The sequence below is a fragment of the Pinus tabuliformis genome, chromosome 9 (genome assembly GCF_031772625.1).
Source record: "Pinus tabuliformis cultivar Carrire ecotype Pingquan chromosome 9, CPIR1, whole genome shotgun sequence".
Classification (NCBI taxonomy): Eukaryota; Viridiplantae; Streptophyta; class Pinopsida; order Pinales; family Pinaceae; genus Pinus; species Pinus tabuliformis.
Genome location: NC_142307.1, coordinates 851,093,102 through 851,116,306, shown reverse-complemented (window position 1 = coordinate 851,116,306; position 23,205 = coordinate 851,093,102). Strand labels below are relative to the sequence as shown.

The window sequence follows — 23,205 nt, the reverse complement described above, 5'->3', positions numbered from 1 at the left end:
TAGGAAACAATTCTAAAATACCAAGAGGCCAGTGCTTTTAGTACACAATAATATGTGGTTTATTGCCTTTTCCAAAAGGTTTACATATGAAGATTAACAAAGTCCATTCCACCTGACTAATGTCATCCATATTATCATCCACCTCAAAGAGAATAGCATGTTTATCTTGTACTGTAAATCTCAACAATCATTAATCATAAATGAAAAACAAACTTATTTGCTGGAGAATACAAAAAATGAGATTGATGTTACTATAGTTTATCTACAATGCAGGTTAAGCATGAAATGCATCTCAATAAAACTATAAAAGCTTTGATTAGTATGACAAATAATTCACGAACAGAAAGGGAACCATAAAATCTTACAAAAATGAGAAGTGTACAAACTAGCAAACGTTTAAGCAATCAACACAAGCTTTGTTGAATGTGCAATGGCTGAATGCAAGTATTTGCCTAGTTTCCTATTTCCTATGTGAAGCATAGCTCTAAAGCTGTTGAACCCAAAGCTGGATGAGTAAGATTGAACAACTATCTATTTTCTCTGAGTTTCAAAAAAACTGGAAAATATAGATGAAAAGCCAATACTACCTTTGAGTAGTATTCAACTAACCTCTGTAATCTGCTCCAACTCTGTTGTATTTGGTGTCCCTTCATATTGTTCAATAATACGACAAAGCTGTAAACATAACTTTATGATGCTGTCCAGAATTCTTGATACAGACCCAATATCCAAAAAGGATTGAGAAATCAATGCCGATAAATATCTGCATAATGACAGGACAACTGCATTGGAATTCATATTTATCTTATCCTTCTACTGAACAAAAACGAAAAATATCCTACTAAAATTCTCAATAGAGAAGAAAATACGGCATAACATACAAACTATCCAGCACCCATGGAAAATATAAAACGAAACATCAAAGAAAAGAAAAAGGGAGAGGAAAAGGCCATATTAAGATCAACAAAAGACAAATACAACGATCTGTAAACTGCCATGGATATTCCACCTACACAGTTTGTTACAATAGATCTTACAATATTCTAAAATCTTTTACTATGCAGTTTATTATCTTACATTTCAGATTTAATATTACTAGCGTAGTGCTCATAATTACAGAAATAACAGAAACTAAAATAAAGAAACAAAGAAATGAATGCACCATCCAGAAAATGAGCACAAGGTGTGACCTAGGAAACCTAGTACAAGGGGAAACCCAACTAGAAGGTGAGGCCTATTCTCTGCGCTCTTTTTCTGAAAATGCAAAGTTCAAAGAAATGGGGACTCACTATGGAATTGCCATGGATATTGTGGCCTAAATGGTTGCTACAGAATCTTCAATTTCCTCTGTTATGCTCCAATATCACACCTCCTACATGCTCTACTCGACTATGGAACAATTTCAACACCAACAGAATGCAAGCCCTTCTGTTCCAAGCAAAGCAGTAATTGACAGCCTAAAAGTTGTTCAGGCACTAGGTTTAGGGCTTTCGACCCTCTAGAATCTTTTTGAAAGTCCGACTTGCCCCATATGTGTGAGTAATGGGGCATGATGTGGCATCTACTTAGTACAATGGTGGTCAACATGGTAGGGCAACCTTTGGGAAGCATAACTTCTGCATGTGAACTTTTATTGAAGTGATTTTCACACTGTTGGAAAGCTTTTAGTGTGTAGAAGAGCATTGAGGGATTGCAACTATGGTCATAAAGTTTTGACATCAAAAGTATCATTTGATGCCTCAAACTAACTTTGAAACATTTTGGACCCCCAATCACCAAATTGGGATCTGCCGCTAAAATGGGTCCTACACACCAATTCCTGCAATTTTTCCACCCAGAAAGTACCAAGATAGATGACAAATTATATAATGATCCATTATGGATCATGCAATAAGGATGATAGATAAAATAATTAATGGTACACTAGAAAAGTACCCATAAGAGAATTTTTCTCCTATTTTGGACAGCCAACCAGCCAGCAGCCCTATATTTGCTCAGTATATAATGATATGCCACATTTCTCCACCATTTGCACTACCCAAACACCTCTCACCATCCAGCATTCCTCTCGAAGGAAGGTCGGTCACCATTCGGAAAGTACTTTAACCATTTTGCAATCATGTGCTTTTACTTAATGTTTTGGAGTCCGGACATTCTAACATGGATAAATGGGTGATATAGATGATTAACCGATCTTGACTATAAACTTGTTCTCTCACCTTACTTGAGGGGTTAGCTTTTGGCCCTAATCTAGTGGGACCTCCTCTAAGGCCTTACAATTATAGGAGGGGTACTACTTGGAAATTTTGGATTAAAGTAGTGTGTCAATAATCGTTCCATACTTAACACTTTTCACCCATTCCCTTAATTTCACATCCATCCTTTGGGTTTGTTGTCATTGATTCATTGGGATTTGGCACCCTCACATCCTCATCATTGAGTCTGGGCTAGAGAAAATTCCTTAAAACCGGGAATTCCTACTGCAGCACTGATGATATTTCTTCTACTTGTTAGATTTACATGAACAAGTTATTTGCAGTTTCCTATGGCAAACATCGAAATACATACACTACAACCTACACCATTTAAATAATATGTCGAAACAAGAAATTGAACAATAGAGAAAGATACACACAAATGACACAGTTGTTTTTGGACAAACGTTCCCAAAAAACCCAATGCGGGAAAACCGGTGGAGCAGATCTGAGGGTTTTTGTTATTACGCTGAAGTATTTTTGAATACAACTACTAGATGCCTTCCTGGAAACCCAGTTACAGAGAATATCACTTGGCAAAAGACATTTCTAAGATTACCTCACTCTACACTGCAAGTCCCGGCTGATCCGACTGCTGAACCAACAAGTCCCCGGCTACTTCTGCTTTGACCTTGCGTCAGCCTCTAAGGCATTGCGTCACCTCTATTGGGAATCGATTTGCCCTCTGGAGCTGATTCTAGCCCCCCCGACTCAAAATATCTAGCTCACCAGCAAATTTCGGACTTCTGCGTAGGAGGCTCTGCGTGGGCCCTGCGTGAGCCCATCCTGGCTCTGCGTCACCCTCTCTGTCCTCTGCGCTGCCTCTCTGTGTGTCTCTCTACCTCTCTGCTGAGTATCCTTGGCTCCGGCGAAGATCCTCTAGCCAAAACTCCCTCTGCCCCTCTCTGCGTGATCACTACAAATCATTGTGTCACCTCTAGCTTCAGCAATTCGATTTGACTGATCAACTCTCTGTGTGTTTTCCAAATGACCCTCAAGCCTCCTTAAATAATCTCCTTGTTGACATTCAACAACCCAAATTAGAAGCTAATCAATGGCTAAGATCATTTATGCTCGATCCTCGTTTTCTTCTAGAAGTTACACCCACAGTTAGATTAATACCCATTAATTATTTTAATTTCCTATGTTTAGACTTAGGGTCCCATTAAAAATAATTAATTACTTTAATAAAGCTGTCTCCGAGTGGAATTTCCAAAAACACTTTATGGGTTCTTTGGAATACATGTGCCCAAGCCTCTCTGCAAAATTTGAGACTTAGAACACATCTGATGCTACCATAAATCAACATCAGACACCTCTCACCATCCGGCATTCCTCTCGAAGGAAGGTCGTCACCATTCGGCAAGTACTTTAACCATGTTGCAATCATGTGCTTTTACTTAATGTTTTGGAGTCTCGACATTCTAACATGGATAAAAGGGTGATCTAGATGATTAACCAATCTTGACTATAAACTTGTTCTCTCACCTTACTTCGGGGGTTAGCTTTTGGCCCTAATCTAGTGGGACCTCCTCTAAGGCCTTACGATTATAGGAGGGGTACTACTTGGAAAATTTGGATTAAAGTAGTGTGTCCATAATCGTTCCATACTTAACACTTTTCACCCATTCCCTTAATTTCACATCCATCCTTTGGGTTTGTTGTCATTGATTCATTGGGATTTGGCACCCTCACATCCTCATCATTGAGTCTGGGCTAGAAACTTTTCCCTAGAGGTTGACGTAGCTACAAGAAAGATAAAAGCATACAATGGCCACAATGAAAGAAAAAAAAATGTAAAAATATAAAAGATGGCCAAGACAATAATTAGCCCATGGGAAAAATCCTAGCATGAGCTCTACCCCCCTGATTAGCCATCACATCGTTCCTAACCACTAGATGTTATATCACATCATAAGGAACCCTTGCATCTCCCAACACTGATGAACAACAAATTGACTCATCCTTAAGAGGTAAATACATGCTACATCATTAAAAGCAAGCTTGGACACCTAAATTATGCTCCTTATCACAGCATTACCAAAAAGAAGTAAAAGGCGAACTAGAGGAGGGGAAAAAGCACACTAAAGAAAGGGGTAACTCATGCCTCCATGAATGCTCCCCCAATATATCTATACACTCAGGATGATGGACATCCATCAGCTGGTGCCATGGCAATGGCACCTAGCCATGAAGTATTTCCCCTCCATTGCCACCAATATCACAAACACCTATGAATTGAAGGATTGACCTTGGAGATGTCTCCTCCCCTTAGGGGATGGAAGCACCTAATAGGGTTGACTATCTAGCCCAATGTTGCATTAATCGTTATCGAGATAATATCGGCACGAGGAAATAATCGGAAATAATCGGGAAAAAATCGTTTGGTACAAAAATATTCATTTTTTTTTCATTTTTTTTTCAATTTTTTTGTTGGACACCTAATCCTCAATGGGTTAGTGTGGAAGCCGAATGGACAAAAGGAGTCCAAGAGACCTTGGGATGTGAAACCCAATGGTCACAACATGTACTATAAATGTAAATCATTTGTTAATAAAAACTGTACTGTCATGTTTTATCTTTCCTATTTGTTGTTTCCCATGTGTGTTTAACATGGTATTAGAGCCATGATGTGTGGCCTTTTGCATGGGTTTCTCAACCTCTAATTGCGTAGTCTTCTATCTCACCATTTATGCATTAGGTCTTCTACCATGAAATTCCCTGCCAACCCTGACATTTACTCAGCTTTGTCGATTCTCTGTCTCCTTGAATAGCGATGGTCTCTGTTGCATGCAGCGCTGCCCTATCTGATTATCATAACTGAGCGTTCTATTCCTCATTGTACACCTGTCCGTAAGAATCTTAATGCTCCACTAATTGGGTGTAACTTCTTTGGCCTGAATTGCATGTGTTAGAGGTAGAAAACTTGCAGGATCTGCCCATAATATAAAATCTGGACATTGTGGATTACTTGTTCACGGCCTGCTCGGCATACCCATCATTATCTTCATTCTCGATTTTGTTTTCCAAACTTGCAACCTGCAAACACTCACCCAATAACAACTCTCTGCGGTCATTGTCTACGCTCAATCCTTCTACAACCTTATAAATAACGCCTATTTTTTCCTACTGTTTGTCAGGCCTGTAAATAACGTCTCTGCCCACCATTGCTGGCTACCAAATGCACTTGACAGTTCATAACAATTTTTACAGTGAAACGCTTGTAGAAGACAACGTTCGTTTTTTATCATTGACCTGTCTGAGGGCGCTATTGTATTCTGCATTGAACGTTACTTCTTTTGATGTCGACTGTCCTCTGGCTTCTCTGTCATTGTGAAATTACCTGTTTTATGTGAGCGCTTCTAAATGTCTTTGTGCTTCAATTTACCAACCCTGCGTTGGTTTTGATGAAAACTAAAGCATAAGTAATATGTGAGCTTAACATATTACTTTTTCTGAGTTTAAAAATTCGTCGTTTCTTGCTCGGGAGCTTTGCTTTGTCCAGAAATCCTCAGGATTGTAGAGAGATTGTGGATTTGTCTGTTGTCGGACAGCTTCGTTTTCTGTTGTTATGATCGTTTGCTTCTGGCCGTCCAAGCTCCATTAGATCAGGTGGCTGATATCGAGCGGACGATTGACATTGCCAATGGCGTAATGTCGGATTTTACGAGTCCTTTTTCATAAACAGAGAACTCTGAGTCGCCCACAATAACAACATGCTGGCTGCCACGGAACCAGCGGCCAGGTAGAAGGTGAAAAGCGTGGGCAAGCACTAAGAAAAATTAGGATCCGTTTTAATTTGGAAGCCAAAAGAGGTGATGATTTGCGTTTGTTGAATGGAGACTTTCGAGCTTTGGAATTCGAATCAACCACATTTTCAGAGGTCTGGGAGAATCGAACTCATTTCCTGAGCATTGCTGCACTTCTAGTACTCGTTAAAATATCGGCGATTTGAACAAACGTAATAAGCGTAGAACCTATTGAAACCGGTTGGAGTGGTGAACCCGACGTGAACCCGAATGTGTGCAGAGCTCGTCACACCTTCCTACGCCTGTGCATAACCATTGAATACGTAGTTGGATTGAAGTCCTACTCCGGTGGCCCGTTGAATCGACTCAGAAGCATGGAGGGCGCTGCTGGACCTTACCATGGCCGACGGAGATAGTGTTACTAAAATCATTTCTGTTATATCTTGGTTCTCTCGATGGCTGTGTGGGATTGTTCCTCCTTGATGTCTCTCATATAACTGAAGCGAAGAAATGGTTGTGATGTTGTGAATGGTACTGCTGTGAGAGGTATCCCAATTTGAACGTTGTTATTAATTATATGATGTTGAAGCATGTATGCTTCTACAACTGTACTCTGTGATTGTACGATACAGTGAGATAACTGTTGTTGCTTTTAACAGACGTCTTTCTTAAGGTCTTATGTGAGTTTCAGTGCAGATGCGGGAACTGTGAACATGGTGCAAGTCAAGACTTTCATTTCTAAAATATAGACAGTAATGTTGGTATAGACAGGAAGTAATGTTAATCCCTTTTATGAAGACCGAATGGCATTTTTAAGTGGTGAACCTTGAGCGCCAGATAGACTTGCACGAACACCTGCTCTGTCTTGGAGCACATGGAAAGTCAAGTTCCATTGGTGCGTGAGATTTGTCCAGATTCCAGCTGCCCATATATTTGGAATTGTGCTTCGAGAGTACTCATCAACCTTCACAGAACCTAAATTATCACACTCAACACCAACTGCATCAAGGTTGAGCCTATTTGTGTTGGCCTTTGAACTACATTGAAGAAAATGACAAGGTGTTGATCGCTGAATTTGGGCGAAAGGGGCATGCCGTGGGAGATATTCCTGGAGTTAGGTTTAAAGTTGTTAAGGTATCTGGTGTATCCTTGTTAGCACTATTCAAGGAGAAAGCGGAGAAGGCGAAGAGGTTGAGTGGGAGTTGGGAGATTCTTTGATTGATTTAAGCCATCTAATGCAGTGGATTCAGGGTATTTCTATTTCTGTGTTGAACCTTGGGTGTAAAATTGATAAAATACACTGTATTTCTTGAATAGATATCTGTGTAAAGCTTGCATCCTTGCTGATATATATTTCTGAGTGGAAAAGCAAGTATTTTATTTGTTGTAGTGTTTGAGTTTCATTGTTTGGGAATGCACAATATACTTTCCTTGTATACAACCAACCATCGTTGTGTGTGGATTTGGAGAATAAGTAGAGTTAAAATCTAGCTTTTGATTCATTCCTCAAGGAATAATCTCATTTGATTGTTGTAGTTTTCTAAGAGAACAAACTTTGAGAATACCTTGTAGTGACATTGGTTCATAGTTGGCTTAAAGTGTAAGTTTAACATTGGAGAAAATGGCCAGAATCAATGAAGTATTAGAGTTCCTCAAAACTCTGATGTTGTCTACTACTCATGATACATTAAAAGTCAGCAAAGTTTCTCTCACAGACATTCAGGTCTGTCTACAAAATGCACAGGAAAAGATCGATTTTTTGCAGCTTGAATCTCAGCTACAGCAAGAAGAATTAAAACAGAGGAGTCATTCTGAACATGTTTCTGTTCAGAACATTGAGACTGCAACCCATCAGAAGCAAGTCAATATTGTTGAAGTTGATTCAGATTTAGTACCCAATAAAGCAGCAGTTGTACATGCAGATGCAGAAACTCAGTCTGCACTTCCCAAGCCCATCATCAGACCTTGGGAACAACTTGTCCACAACAAGCACAGAACTGGTCTTGGATATGACAAGGACTTGTCCTTTCATATTCCAGACTACTCAAAGCCCATTCAGTTTCAGAGTGCTGGATTCATTCATGACAGTTCACCTGCTCCTCATGACAGTTCAGCTTCAGCTGTTCCAGACTCTGCCCATCTTCCACAGCAACAACAACAACAGATTGTGAAATGCCAACACTATGACCGAGTTGGCCATCTGAAAGATCACTGTTTTGATCTTCATCCATGTAAGCACTGTCATAAAACCAATCATTCTTCAAACAGATGCTTCAGAAACAAACAACCTGCAAGAACAAAGATTCATCTTGGATGGATCGCTTCTTGGCAATGGGCATCAACAGCGAAGAAGATATTCCAAACACATGTCAGAACTTGTTACAGCATATTGAACAGTCTTGCAGTTGAGTTTTCTCCATCATCTCACCTTGTATCTGACAGGGAGGGAAATGATGGTCATCTACAAGCTTCAAAGTCACATCAAGCGAGCTTGAGCCACAACCTACCACACCAGTTTCAGAGTTGTAGCCAGAGACAAAGATGCCCGTGAACATGCCTTCAGTTGGTAATCTGGGAGACTTCCTCTAGCAGAAGACTTCAGCTCCTTGCCAGTTTCAGAAGAATTCTAGGAACAAAAGTGGGGACACTTCCTCTAGCAGAAGAATTCATCTTCTTGCCAGTTTTGGAAGAGTTCCAGGAATTGCATTAAGCATTCCAGAGTTGTTGGTCATCCTTAAACCATCACAGGTTGAGACTTCCCTTTTCCAGTTGAAGTTCTCCCTTTTATGCGGGGTGAGACCTCCCTTTCATGGTTGAAGGTTTCCCTCTTCAAAACAATAGGAGCACTTCTTCTAGCAGAAGACTTCAGCTTCTTGCCAGTTTTGGAAGAGTTCCGGGAACTGCACTAAGCATTCCAGTGTTGGTGGTCATCCTTAAACCACCGCCCTTTATACCAACATTTCAAAGAGCACATTCAGCCTAGTGCTGCCATGCATTTTTGTACATTTTGTATTACAACTCTCTTCTTGGACTCATACATAACCCTTCGGATTAAGGGGGGGAATGTTGGACACCTAATCCTCAATGGGTTAGTGTGGAAGACGGAAGGACAAAAGGAGTCCAAGAGACCTTGGGATGTGAAACCCAATGGTCACAACATGTACTATAAATGTAAATCATTTGTTAATAAAAATTGTACTGTCATGTTTTATCTTTCCTATTTGTTGTTTTCCATGTGTGTTTAACATTTTTTAATATCTAAACCATCTACAACATAAAATAAATACATTGACACATAAATATGATAAAAGAACTAATATATAAGATGTTTAATATCATTTCTAGTGCTAAAATCACACATAACATTGAATCATGTCCTGAATAGTAAGTCCTGACTACTGAGTCCCAACTCAGCCTCAAAATATCAACAAAAAATATATTAATGTATCTCATCATGTCATATACAATAAAATGAAGAAAATAACTAAAGTCTAATGCTATTGATTTCCTCTGCCCCTCTTGTGAGAAAATGCCACAACTTTCCCTTTCCCTCTGGATGTAGATGTTGGTGCTAGTGGAGTTGGCAGTGGAGTCTGCCATGCTCTAGAAGCTAAAAAACTAGAAGTAAGAGCTATAGGAGGTAGACCATGTCCTCTACTGGTGGTAGGGGTAGCCCGGGCAGGTGGTGTCACCTCCTCCTCCTGTTCCTCCTCCTCCTCCTCCTCCCCCTCCACTACATCCTGCACTAACCAATCATCAGCAAACTCCATGAGAGGCCTCTCGGCCTCAACCCTCCATGCAGCAGTGGTGTCAATCCCATCCAATGAGATGGCCTCCACATCAGGTGGCCTCTCAAGTTGCCTCACCCACAATCGAAGATTGTAGTAGACGTAGACCATGTCATTAAGTCGTTGGGACTCCAACCTGTACAAAGATCATGAAATAATAATTAATAATTATAAAAAAAATATTGTTTAATGAATTCAAAAATTTATTTGGAAATTTGCAATATTTTAAATGTTTAAGTGTTAACCTGTTGCGCTTCTTGTTGTGTATTTTTTCAAATACACTCTAGTTGCGCTCACATCCTGAGGAGCTACATGTTTGGCTGAGGATGCGAATGGCAAGCTTTTGCAGAAGGGGTACCCTGCCACCATACATTCTCCACCATGCATCTACAACAAAATTACAAATAAAATTTTAAATAAACATAAGAAAAAAATGGAATTTGAAGAGACAATGAAATTTGAAACAAAGTTACAAACTAAAAAATACCTGGCATTTTAATCGTCCTATCAATGATAGCCATCTCAAAGCCAAATGTGCCACCTGCCATCCTATATGTCTCAATTTCTTTAGAGATCTCTATACGTTCTGTTGGAGATCGCACCATCTTCTGGACACAGGATAAGAATCCATCCATGATCTCAGCATCAAATACAAACCCACATGCGTAAGAAAATGCGGGGTTCAAGAAAAGCCCAGCAGCATGAATGGGACGATGGAGTGTGTTGTTCCATCGCTCATCAATCACTCCCCATAGGAGGAGTTGTCTCTGAAACCCATCATCTCCCTTATCATCATAGTAGGCCCGAATGGCTTCTTTGGCCCTGTCCATGGCCTCATACAAATAGCCCATTGTGGGCTTCTCACCATCAACCAACAGAAGAACCTTTACCAAAGGTTCAGTAATGGCGTACACTTCCTGCACTCCCGCCCAGAAGTCTTCCTGGTATGAAACTAGTCTACATACGGCCTCTCCCTCTGGTTTGCAGCTCATTGACAAAGCACACCACTTCTCTGAAAGAAACATTCTCTTCACATCCCACATAGAATTCAAAAGGGATTGAAGAGATATGAAACTGGTGACAAACCGTGTAATGGCGGGGCGCACCAACTCTTTGTTGTTGGTGAATCTTCTCATCAAGCTAAGCACAGATGTATGGTTATATATAAATTTTGTAATGCTTTTGGATGAATCAACAATATCTTTGACAAAGGGAATTTGCCCTATGTCCTTCAACATCAAATCAATATAGTGTGCAGCACAAGGTGTCCAAAATAAAGTAGGATGCCTGTCCATAAGCATCCTGCCAGCAATAACATAATTTGCAGCATTGTCCGTTATGACTTGGACAACATTTTTTGCACCCACCTCCAAAATAAACACATCTAGCAAATCACATAAAGTTCTTGCATCTTTGATTTGTGTAGATGCATCAACCAATTTAATAAACATAGTCCCCTTCGGACAACTAACCAAGATGTTTATAAGGGTTCTCCCCTTTTGGTCAGTCCAACCATTTGACATAACAGTGCGTCCTGTTTGTGCCCATGATGCCCTAAAATCCTCCAATCTTTGGGTGCAGTCAAGCTTTTCATTTTGAAGAATCCGACCTCTGAAATCATGATAAGAAGGGATTTTGTACCCTGGGCCAACACTTGCAATAGCATCAACAACAGGTTGGAAAAATGGATTATTCCTTACAATGCTGAAAGGAATATCACTCCAGAGGAGAAATTTTGCCAGCAACTTGTCAGCTTGTTCTTTCTCGGTTCTTTTTAGCATTGAACTAATAGATGGTTGTGAACCAGGTGTGGTTCGAGGAACAAAAAATGATATGGCAACTACTGGATTGGTTGATGCTGCAGTAAAACCAGTGCCACTTGCTTCAGCTGACTTTTTTAGTTACCTCTTCATTTCTTCTTTGGACTCTCTATTCTGGTCTAAAGTTTCCAATGCTTTCATGGCTCTTCGGATGAGTTCAGGGTTTGTTTTTGTACAAGGCTCCACATCAAATCCAGGGATTTGTGCAAGGTGATACTTCAATTTGTACACCCCCTCGGACATAGGGTGGCCACACAACTTGCAACTCAAGTTTAGTCTATCATTCGGAGTTTTAGGTTCACCATATTCCCAGAAAGGATCCAATTTCCTTGGCATGTTTGTTTTTGAACTTTGAAGTTGAAAACTTGAATGGTGTTTCGGTGAAGTTGTGAACCTATGGGAAAATAAGGATTACAATTTAGTATTTACAAGTTACAAATTTACAATTTAGTATTTTAATTTTTACATTGTACAAAAACTAAAAAAAATTACATACATTTTAATAAACCCCATTCCAGAATCCAAACCCAACCAAAAAAACAAAAAAAAAAAATTACATTGGGCAAATTTCATAAACCCCATTCCAAACCCAAGTTACCCAACCAAAAACAATGAAAAAAAACAAAAACAATGTTTAAAAACAATGAAAACAAAAAAAAATTGGTGCCCATACCAAGTTACCCAACCAAAAACAATGAAAAAATACAAAAACAATGTGTAAAACAATGAAAACAAAAAAAAAATCGGTCCCCATACCGTTTCTATGGAGATAATCGGTCTCCTCCTCTTGATTTTGTCCTCTAAGCACTTGAAAAATCTTCAAACCCTCTCCAAGCAATATCTCCCAGCTCCCTCCAACGCTCCTCTGCCCTTCGCGTGCCTGACTGTGCAAATGAAATGCCAAAACAACTAAAAATTCATTGTAAAACCTCGCTGCCCCGATTGCCCACAATAAAATCGGAAAAAATCGGGTATAAAAAAAAACTGGCAATAATATCAGATATTACTCGCGATAATATCGGCAGCGGGAAATTATCACGATATTATCGCAATTTTAACAACACTGATCTAGCCACCCCTAACAAGGTAGGGAACACTTTTACGAGACTTGGCCTAGTTAAATATTTGAAAGTGATCCCAATTTGAAGTCTCACTATGCCCCTAACAATTAAGGATGGTCCACCATGACGCATTTATGCCCATTGTCTCTAATGAGTGGTTGCTCTCTCTCAAGTTTGAGATGGTTTTTCCAGGTGGTCCTTCATAGAGAAGCAGAGGCCTTATGGGCACAGTCACTCCGTGCCTCTTCCACATGATGCCCAGACCCTGTTATGTAGAAAAATATGGTCTCGGTAGCCACTCCAGTTTAGTTTGTTTTGCACGTAATGTTTAATGCCCACAACCCTTGTCAATTAGCTGATATATAAACATAAATGTGCATTCAAAGTAAAACACTGCTAGACTATCTCTGATCCTTACACACAGTTCAGCTGATAATAAAATCACACTAGCTTACAAATAAAATGAAGAGAGTGTTTTTTGTCAATCTTTGGCCCTGGAAAAACCCACAAGGGGAAAACCAGTCAAGAAGGAGATTTATTATTTGCTTTTCTCACAAGATTTATTACAACATTAAAAACTCATCAAGGGTACTTATGTCTCCCTTGAATAACTCTGTCCAGCTCCTAGAAATTTGTGTCACAGATGTGGAAACTCGTGCACAGGTTCAACATTTACTGCATAGGAGTTTGTACCACTGTCTTCTCTTCTTTGCTCAGAAAATCAGACTTACAGATCTTGAATTTTGTGTCACAAAACCAGCATTAAATTCCTTGAATTTCGGGCCACCTTTAGCAAACTCAGCCCTCGATTTCAAACTGAAGACATATTCGATTGAGTTTATTGTTCTTCTTGCAAACTGAAGACATATTCGAGATTGAGAAATAAAAAACAAATTCTTGCCTGACTTTTAATAAGATCCTCAAAGCTTCTTCCACAAGCTGGTGCGAGATAAACAAGTTCTTCATTGTTGTAGACTTCTTCCTTCGTTGAGACTGAGATGCTAAGATTGTTCTTCCTTCAATGATAAGCTATGTACTGAAAACAATTTTTACAGTTCCTTCTCAATTTCAGATTAAAGTAAGTCCTCAGATCCTTCTTTGTCTTTAACAAGAGGGTTGGATACTTTAAGGCTTTTAATACTCCTTCAAAAGATGCACACTTGATCCTTTTTATAGTTGCTTCAGATCTTGTCAAATACTGATAGGTCTAAGTAGAACCATTTGATTAGGATTTCTTGCTTCCTTTAATTTGAGGTGATTGTGGCCTTGAAACAGACCTACAACTCCTTCAGGCAGTTAGGTCTTGATCCTTTTCTTTATAAGTTAACAGAAGGTGCCTGTGGATTATAATTCGGTCAACCTCATAAAATTTTATGCACAGAACTCAGATTGAGATGATTTTAGACCCAAAATTTATGTATGGATATTCACTCTTCTTTTCAAGGGTCATAGCTTCTCGGATTCATCAAGATGTTTTTTGTTTTTCTTTAACTTCTTCATTTCACCGCCCAGGTTTTCGGCCCTCATTGCAGAGGTATATACTTAGATTCATGCCCAAAAGTTTGACACTTCTTCTAGATTGATCGAATTGTGGATTAATTGCAAATAATGCTTCTTTCTTCATACACCTGTGATCTTCAAGCTGCCATCATGCTTCTCACCTTAGCTCCAAAACCATGTTGAAAAATCTAGGGCAACACTTAGATTAGGGTTCTTTAAATGATTTATCTTAACTTGACAAGTTCTTGTGATGTCCTTTTAGTTATTCTTCATTATATTACTGTTCTTTCCATCACCAAGACAAATGCCAAAACAAATGAAGATCACAAACTCACAAAAAGGGACACAAGATGTAGGCACCCAGCACAGGGCAAAACCTCTATGAAGGGGAAAATCAGTCAAACTCTTCCATTAGTATATTCAAATCAAGTTGAGATGACCAAGACCCTTTTGACCTAGACCAAGAACACCCTCCATCCATCAAGTCAGCCTTTTAAGAGATAAATCATATGTTGGTCCATTTCTTCATAAGTCAACATCAGATATCTCTTCAAGCGACTAGGCCCTTCCTGTCCTCTTCTACCTTCGGCTCCTGCAATCATAAAGAACTTTGGTCTTCTGACTTTGATAAACTTTTCATCCTGTAATTCACTTTGGTCTTGCAACCCTTTAATTCTTTTATACATGAGACAGACATAGGTTTCCTCCTGATTTATTGGGCTTCCTTTTTCTTCATGCTATGAGGTAGACTTCTTATTTTTTAGATTTGCATTTCATTCTAGTTGCATATCCGAGTTGTCTTCTTCATCTCTCAAATGAGTTGAGTAGCACTTTGTATTTATAGTTGTTTGTAGCTTCATAGATGAGGCTGACTTGATGTACTAGAGGCTGCTTGAGGCCGACTTGATGGAGAGGTTTACATGACCAGAAAATAATAATTCTTTCTTGACTTTAGGTAGCCCAAGAAAGGTCTAGAATAATGATGACATTGACTCGACATAATCCTAGAAGCCTACAATGGAAGCTTGACCTACTAACCATTGACCCAAGCATGAAACCCATGATTTAATAAGTCAAATTCTTTTTACAATAAAATTTCCTTTTTCTTTCTTTTGACAAATACATTACATAATGACTCAAGTACAATTATGAAGACCAACATTACTGACATTCTTCAACACAGAATTGTGTCAAAAAAGGAGAGCGAGACTCCCTGCAATTCTCCGCCACAAATGAGGTAACAAATCAAACACAGAAATGATCCCAAGTCATTGTAATAATGTGCTCTTGAAGATAATCCAAACCCCAATCAAAAGTGTCCTTAAAATTTTCTTCGCACGTGTGAATGTGTCCTGAAATGGAAGGCTGAATTGATGTGATTGTAGACTGAAAATAAATGAGCTTGATGGTGGCCAAAATGAGGATGAACGAGCTCCAATTTATAGATGAAGTGTGACAGCTAATCAGCCCTAGTAGGGCCGACAAGATAATATCTTTGTTGAATTTTCTAAGTTTACTTAGTTAGAAACCCTCCATGCACTTTATCTGATTTATTCCTACCTACTTGTTATTTACTTAACAAGTTATTTACAATGTAAATACTAAAAATAAACACTAGTGCATGCTCAACATATTACAGATCAGCAACTAAAAGAAATAGAAACAAACACACCATATGACACCATTATTTTTGGACTAATGTCCCTAGAAAAACCCAATGTGGGAAAACCGGTGCAGCTATTTGAGGGTTTTCTTATTAAGCTATATCAGAGTACAATCTAGGTGTCGAAACTGGCCTACCCAACAGAGAATTTCCTTGGCAATAATACCTCTCAGTTTCTGACAAATCTCCTGGTTAAAACCTTGGATAATCCTTCTGGTAGCTACTTAGCACAAATCTGCCCCAGAAACCCCAGTGTCAGCCTCATTCTAGACTGCGTCAGCCCCTCTCTACCCCACATTGGCCCTGCGTCAGCCCTGGGAGGTCCTACGTCAACCCTGGGAGTCCCTGCGTCAACACTCTGGCCCTCTGTGTCAGCAACGCTGGCCTTTCTAAGGCTCTGAACAACTCTCGGCTGCCTTTGCGTGGCCCTGCGTGAGCCTTGGCTAGCTCTGCATCACTCTCCCTGCCTACTACGTAGCTCTCTCGGCATTATCTCTGCCTCTCTGTCTCTCTATACTCAAATGCCCCTCAGCTGCATCTCCCGGTCACTAATTCTATCTTTCTTAGCAAACCCCGCTCTAGAGAATAGAATGACTGATCACTCTAGTGTTCTCTCCAAGTGACCCTCAAGCCTCCTCTTATACTTTTCCTGTTGACATATCAACGGCCGAGATTAACTCCCTAATCAATGGATAAGATTAGATCTAGCTTGATCCATGTCTTTTGGACCTTTCTAACACAGATTCATATTAATACACATTAATATTTTATTTTCCCTAATTTTAGACTTAGGGACTCCATTAAAAGTATTAATTATTTTAATATCTCCTGATCTGTTTAGAATTGGCCCAAACCCTTTCTGTGTATTGGAGATCTTATGTGCCCCAACCTCTCCACCAAATTTCGTGGCTAGAGCACATCCGATGCTACCCCAAATCAACACTCCCTCTTAGCGAGGAGTGTGCTCTAGTAATACTCCTCACTGAGTATCACCCTCATCATCTAGCATCAGTCCCTGTGCTGATGCTCGACCTTCCTGCCCAACATCCTCTCCGCTGTTGCATCCTGTACTGCTGCCCATGGCCCTACCACTGCCACTACTACATCTGTACGACAGTGCCCTCTACGTCTGTGCTGCTACTGGTCCTTTCTCCCAACACTGCACCTCCTCTCATCATGTTGCATTGTGTTGCCCACTGCTGCACTACAACTCAGTTACTGAGAAGTAAGTAACTAATCTCCCAATTTGACCTCCCTGTTGGGCTAGAGACACCCACTGATGCTGAAGCTCCCTCTGCCGTTGACAAGTGCTCCCTCTCTGACGTCTGCATTGCTGCAACAACTCCCTGCATCTCGCACCATTGCACACAACTCCCTCCATCCGCATCCGTCTTTACCCACATCAGCCAGTCCTACTACTTCTCATCAGGGCTCCTGTAGCAAGGTCTAATCCAAGAGATTGGGTACCTCGAGGATCTTGCCCCTCATCGCCTGTAGTCCTCCTGACTACAGCTCAATGTCTCCCCACTTCTACTCAAGTGGTGCATGTGCACTCATGGCACAGTCATCGTCTGTCAAAACTTCCTTCTATGCCCATGTTGGTGCTTCCTTAATCTCGGAAGACTCTCCCTTACTCCTCTTCCTTGGACACTAGGTCGCATAATGACCAAGCTCCCCACAGTGGAAGCACTTGATCTTGGAGAGATCTTTCTTCTGCTGCTTCTCCTGCACTCCCTCAGATGCTAGGGCCACATCTTCCTCCTCCTGCTTGACTTTGATCCCCTTGCTGCTGCTACCCATCTTTGACTGTTGTCTGATCTCTTCCTGGCGAAGTGCTACCCACATCTCGTCTCGAGGTGGAAGTGTCCCTCTGCCCAGTATACTCTGGACAAATACCTCCCAGTCTTCTGAGATAGCATTCAAGGTTGTCCTCACCATCAGTTCTTGATCTGGTGTCGCCCCTACAGCAGTCAACTACTCTCAGATCTCATTCAGTCCTCCGAGGAAGGTGTCAATCGGTTCTCCCTTCTTCATCTAATACAACCTCAACTGATTCTCAAGCAGCATTCTTATCTGCACAAAAGTATGTTGATATAGCTTCTTGAGAGCCTCCCACATTTCAAATGTCATTTAATTCTCGGCTATGTGTGGTACTACATGATCCGTGACCCCATCAACGATAATGCTCTTGGCCCTCGCCATCGCCTCCTCATACCTCTCATTATCATTGGGGTCGCTATTACCTTCAAGGTGAAGTTCTTGACACGATTCCTGTCAAGTACGAATAAGATTCTCGCCTTTGAGATTGCGAAGTTCGATGCTCCGTCCAGTCTATCCTGGTCTCTTACTTCGTGTAGTGCCATGATGCTCCTCTACTTCCCTCCTGGAAGTTCTCTGTTCGACTTCTCTGAGTTTCTACTTCCCATCTAGAAGTTCTCTTCTCGACTCCCTCTGAGTCCTGATTTCCCTCTTGAAAATCCTTTTGTCACTGTCGAGATGCCCCCTACTCTGATCGTCTTGTGCAACCGCACCACTGATCCGAGTTCCTCAACTAGAAACCCTCGGTAGCAACTCCTCTGGCCTTGCTCTATCAGGTACTGTTTTGACTACAGTACCTCACCAACTCCACTCTGCAATATTCCCGCAGCCTTCTAAACCCCAGCAACCTAAAGGTGAGAGCTCCTAGGCTCTGCGCAATCCCGGCACCGCAGCCTGGCCTCCTTAGCCAACTGCATCAGCCCTCCCAGCTACCGCGTGGCTCTATGTGAGGCTTCTCTTGCCTTCCTTCACCTCTACGTTGTCTCTTCCCGTCTCACCCTTGATGTCGCAGGCACTACATCACTGTTCCTTATTGTTGCTCTGCTAGAAACAACGTCTGTCACCTCGGGACAGCTATTTTCTGTTGTTATTGCTCCGCTCGGCTGATGTCCTTTAGTCCTCCTGTGATCTGTAATCACGCTCTGATACCATGTTGAAGTTTCTAAGTTTACTAAGTTAGAAACCCTGCATGCGCTTTATCTAATTTATTCCTACCTACTTGTTATTTACTTAACAAGTTATTTACAATGTAAATACTGAAAATAAACACTAGTGCATGCTCAACATATTACAGATCAGCAACTAAAAGAAACAGAAACAAACACACCATATGACACCATTACTTTTGGACTAATGTCCCCAAAAAAACCCAATGTGGGAAAACCGGTGCAGCTATCTGAGGGTTTTCTTATTAAGCAATATCAGAGTACAATCTGGGTGCCGAAACTGGCCTACCCAACAGAGAATTTCCTTGGCAGTAATACCTCTCAGTTTCTAACAAATCTCCTGGCTGAAACCCTGGATAATCCTTCTGGCAGCTACTCAACACAAATCTGCCCCAAAAACCCCAGCGTCAGCCTCTCTTTGGACTGCGTCAGCCCCTCTCTGCCCCACATTGGCCCTGCGTCACCCCGGATGGGTTTGCATCAGCCCTGGGAGGCCCTGCGTTAGCCCTCTGGCCCTCTGCGTCAGCAACGCTAGCCTCTTTGAGGCTCTGTGCAGCTCCTGGCTGCCTCTGCGTGGCCCTGCGTGAGCCCTAGCTGGCTTTGCATCACTCTCCCTAGCTACTACGCTGCTCTCCTAACACTATCTCTGCCTCTTTGTCTTTGTGTACTCAAATGCCCCTCAGTTACATCTCCCGATCACTAATTCTATCTCTCTTAGCAAACCCCGCTCTAGAGAATAGAATGACTGATCACTCTGGTGTTCTCTCCAAGTGACCCTTAAGCCTCCTCTTATACTTTTCCTGTTGACATATCAACGATCGAGATTAAGTCCCTAATCAACAGCTAAGATTAGATCTAGCTTGATCCATGTCTTTTGGACCATTCTAACACAGATTCATATTAATACACATTAATATTTTATTTTCCCTAAGTTTAGACTTAGGGACTCCATTAAAAATATTAATTATTTTAATATCCCCTGATCTGTTTAGAATCGACCCAAACCCTTTCTGGGTATTGGAGATCTTATGTGCCCCAACCTCTCCACCAAATTTCGTGGCTAGAGAACATCCGATGCTACCCCAAATCAACACTCTTATGGAGCCGACTTATAGAGCTGAATGAGCCGACTTGTAGGTAACAAACAAATCGTTTTCTTCTTTGTGTGAGTGCAATGGAAAATGCCGACCGAAGCTACAATATATTTCAACACTTCCAGAGACCATACTTGACGTTGATCTATGTCATGCTATTTTGTGGGAGAGTCTTGATCTTTATCCATTCTGAAGCATACTAAACTTCTTCTTCCAAGCATTGAATAACCATATGGAAGACTTACTAAGCAATTTTTATAACCAACTTCTTTCTGCAAGGTTCTTGTAGATATGAACCATACCTTAAAGAAAAATTACTTCAAAAAATATGCATACCTTTGCTTCCATGTAACCATCTAACCATACTTTCTTTGAATGAGCTTGCTTCCATCCTTATCAAAGAAAGACTTCAATTTTGCCTTTCAAACTATCATTTGACCATCTGCATGCCTTCATCCTTCAAGACTATAGATTTCATACTAGATGGAATAGATACCAATCATAATGCTTCTTCCAGGAATCTTCCTAAATGATGGCTCTCTTTGGAGGATCTTAATGATCCTTCTTTGCAAGATGACTACCTCTAACATTATGTTAGAAAATGTTTGGATGAACTACAATGTGTAATATGGTCCCAATCTTCTCATTCTTACAAACTATATGACTTTTCCAAAGCAATGTAGACTCTAACTTCTATCATAATATGCTTCGTTCTATGATGTCATGCTTCACACAAATCAAGACTTCTTCTAAAGAATGCAACTATGCATGAACTTCTACTTTCTAACAAAGGAAAGACAAATTGCATAATGAACCTAATAGAGATGGAGCTTCCTTTAGTAGTAAAGATGCTTGGGATCTTCTCCTTTTGGCTTCTTCTCAGGTTCTCCCTTTTCCTCTGCTATGTGAGCCTCACTCCTTTCCTTCCTTTTGTTGTTCTTCTTTTTTGGACAATCCCTCTTAAAATGTCCATATGCATTGCATCCAAACCATTGAATCTTAGACAAATCTGGTTTTCCTTTGGACTTTCCTAACTTTCCTTTCTTCTTCTTCTTGGATTTTACAATAAAGGCTTGAGACTTCTCATTTGATTTGGTGTGATCCTTTTCTTTTATCCTAGTTTCAACTTTCTTCCAAGATACACTGAGCCCATAATTCATCAGAAGGAGTAGTATCCTTTCTTGAGTAGACACTAGTTGCAAAATTGCTCCAATCTAAGACACAAGTAGTCATTTCTGAATTGGAAACAACTTCTGCAAGCCCTTGTAATTGGTCACCTATTTGTGAGATCTTCATAATATAGGTGGCCATGTCTTATCCTTTGACTTCCTTATTCTATATAGTTGATTCCTCAAGGATATCTTATGGCATGATGTACTTATAGAGTATAATTTCACCAACTTATCATATATAGCTTCGGATGTCTTTAAATCGGCAACAAAGGGAGCAAGATGATCCTTTATGGATTCAATAAGAATCCTTTGTGCCCTCACTTCTCCCTTCTTGTATTTAGCTAACTCTTAATATTCTATTTGTCTGGTTGAGTAACTTCACCAAGAACATATTCCATTACCTCATGTTTTGTGAGTATCAAATCAATCCTCTTCTTCTATGCTAGGAAGTTTGTTGACCCAACTAGCTTGCCGCCTTCCTTGCAAACTGCAGCCATTTGATCTGTAGATTGAGACTTAGAAGACAATATGATACTTACTTGTCAACCAAGACTCCTCCTTGATGATGTCTCCAACTATCTTGATACTTTCAAGACATTCAAAGAGACTTCAAAGATGCCCTAGAATGATGACTTCTAGGATGCCTTCAACAATAGTGTCTTCAAATAGCTTCAAAGAGTGGATGATGTTCCCAAGATTCTTTGATGCTTCCTTTCCTTCAAAGATGTCTTCCAACGAGCCTTCTAAGAGAGAAATCAATATTCTTTCACAAGATGTTCCTTCAAAAGCAAAGAGCCTTTAAGAGAAATAGATGTTCTTTAGATGATGAGGCCTTCATTGAAAAATTGATATAGTAGTCTTTCTTCCTTCAATGAGACCTTGATCCTTCTTAAGATGATGAGGTCTTCTTCCTTATGCCCTTCCTTGTGTCCTTGGCAAATGATCCATTTTTCACAAATAACCTTCTCTTAACAAGATCATCTCCAAGTTGCCTTCTCTTCTTCACCTTAGCTTTGATGCCATGTTGGAGAATCTACTAGGGCAGATATTAAAAACAATTCTCTTTATCCTCGATAAAAGTTTGTGATCTTATATTATCTTCTTTATAGTCTTAGTTAACTTCTCTTCATTAAACAATTATCAAGAGCATAAACAATAAGAACAATGGACACAAATATAGACTCCAAGCCAACGGAAAACACAAAAGAACTTCCTCTCTTCTTATAGAATCTGATCAAATGAGAAAACCAAGACCCAAAACCAAAGTCAAGACCTCCTCCAAGCACCAATTAAACCCTCCAACAAAGCCCTTGCAATAAGTCAAAGTCTTCCAAAGTTAACAAGAGTCAAGGTCCTTCAAATCATCCCTAATCCAGCTCTCGGCCCTGCAATTCAGGTATGCAACTCAACCTACAACTCTTCGGCCCTGCAGCAGCACAGAAACCCTAATTCACTTCGCATGTGTGAGTAGAAAAGTCCAAATTTTAGCCTCTTTCCTTCGCTAGGGTATCCTTGTCTTCTTGCTTCTTCGCTCTAGATTTCATTGTGTTCTCTTGCAGATCAAACTTACTTGTGATTGCAGATCAAATGTATCCCAAAGGAGGTTTAAATTGCTTTTATATATACACATCTATGGAAGTCGAATAGCCTCTTCTAGGATGACTTGTCACTAGCAGGGTCGACGTGTGCTAGGAGGCTTATTTTGACTTTCTAGACTAAAACTAAATACTTTTACATGATACATCTTTCACATATGGGTCTTATATACATGGCATTGACTCTCTTGACTAATGACAATTAATCTTATGACATGACAAACCCTAAAAGCATGAAGAACATGCTTAACCTAATTGACCAATCAAAAGAAGCATGAAACCCATGCTTGAAATAATATTTTTTCTTTCTTCTTTTGCTTGTTACCTAAGTAACTAGATACGTTGTCCCCCCCCCCCCACGTGTCCTAAATCCCGCGTGTCAGACATGATTCTCAAGGGACATCTATTTGATTCATGGGTCAAGCGTGTTCGAGCACAAGGGATTCATTGACCTAGCAAATTTGATTTGCCTGAGCAACATGTCACAATTTTGGGACACGTGTGAGCATCCCTTTATGAGGTGC

The 23,205-nt window shown here is 40.4% G+C and overlaps 1 protein-coding gene across 1 annotated transcript in view; it reads right to left on the bottom strand.

Moving 5' to 3' along the window:
- LOC149151459 (gamma-tubulin complex component 4-like) overlaps window positions 1-23,205 on the bottom strand; it is a gene marked incomplete at its 5' end in the record, with an annotated part of 418,255 nt that overhangs the window by 72,414 nt on the left and 322,636 nt on the right. Inside the window, one exon of the mRNA XM_089443166.1 lies at window positions 610-763. Coding sequence (XP_089299292.1) covers window positions 610-763 — 154 coding nt within the window. The remainder of the gene's footprint in view (window positions 1-609; window positions 764-23,205) is intronic.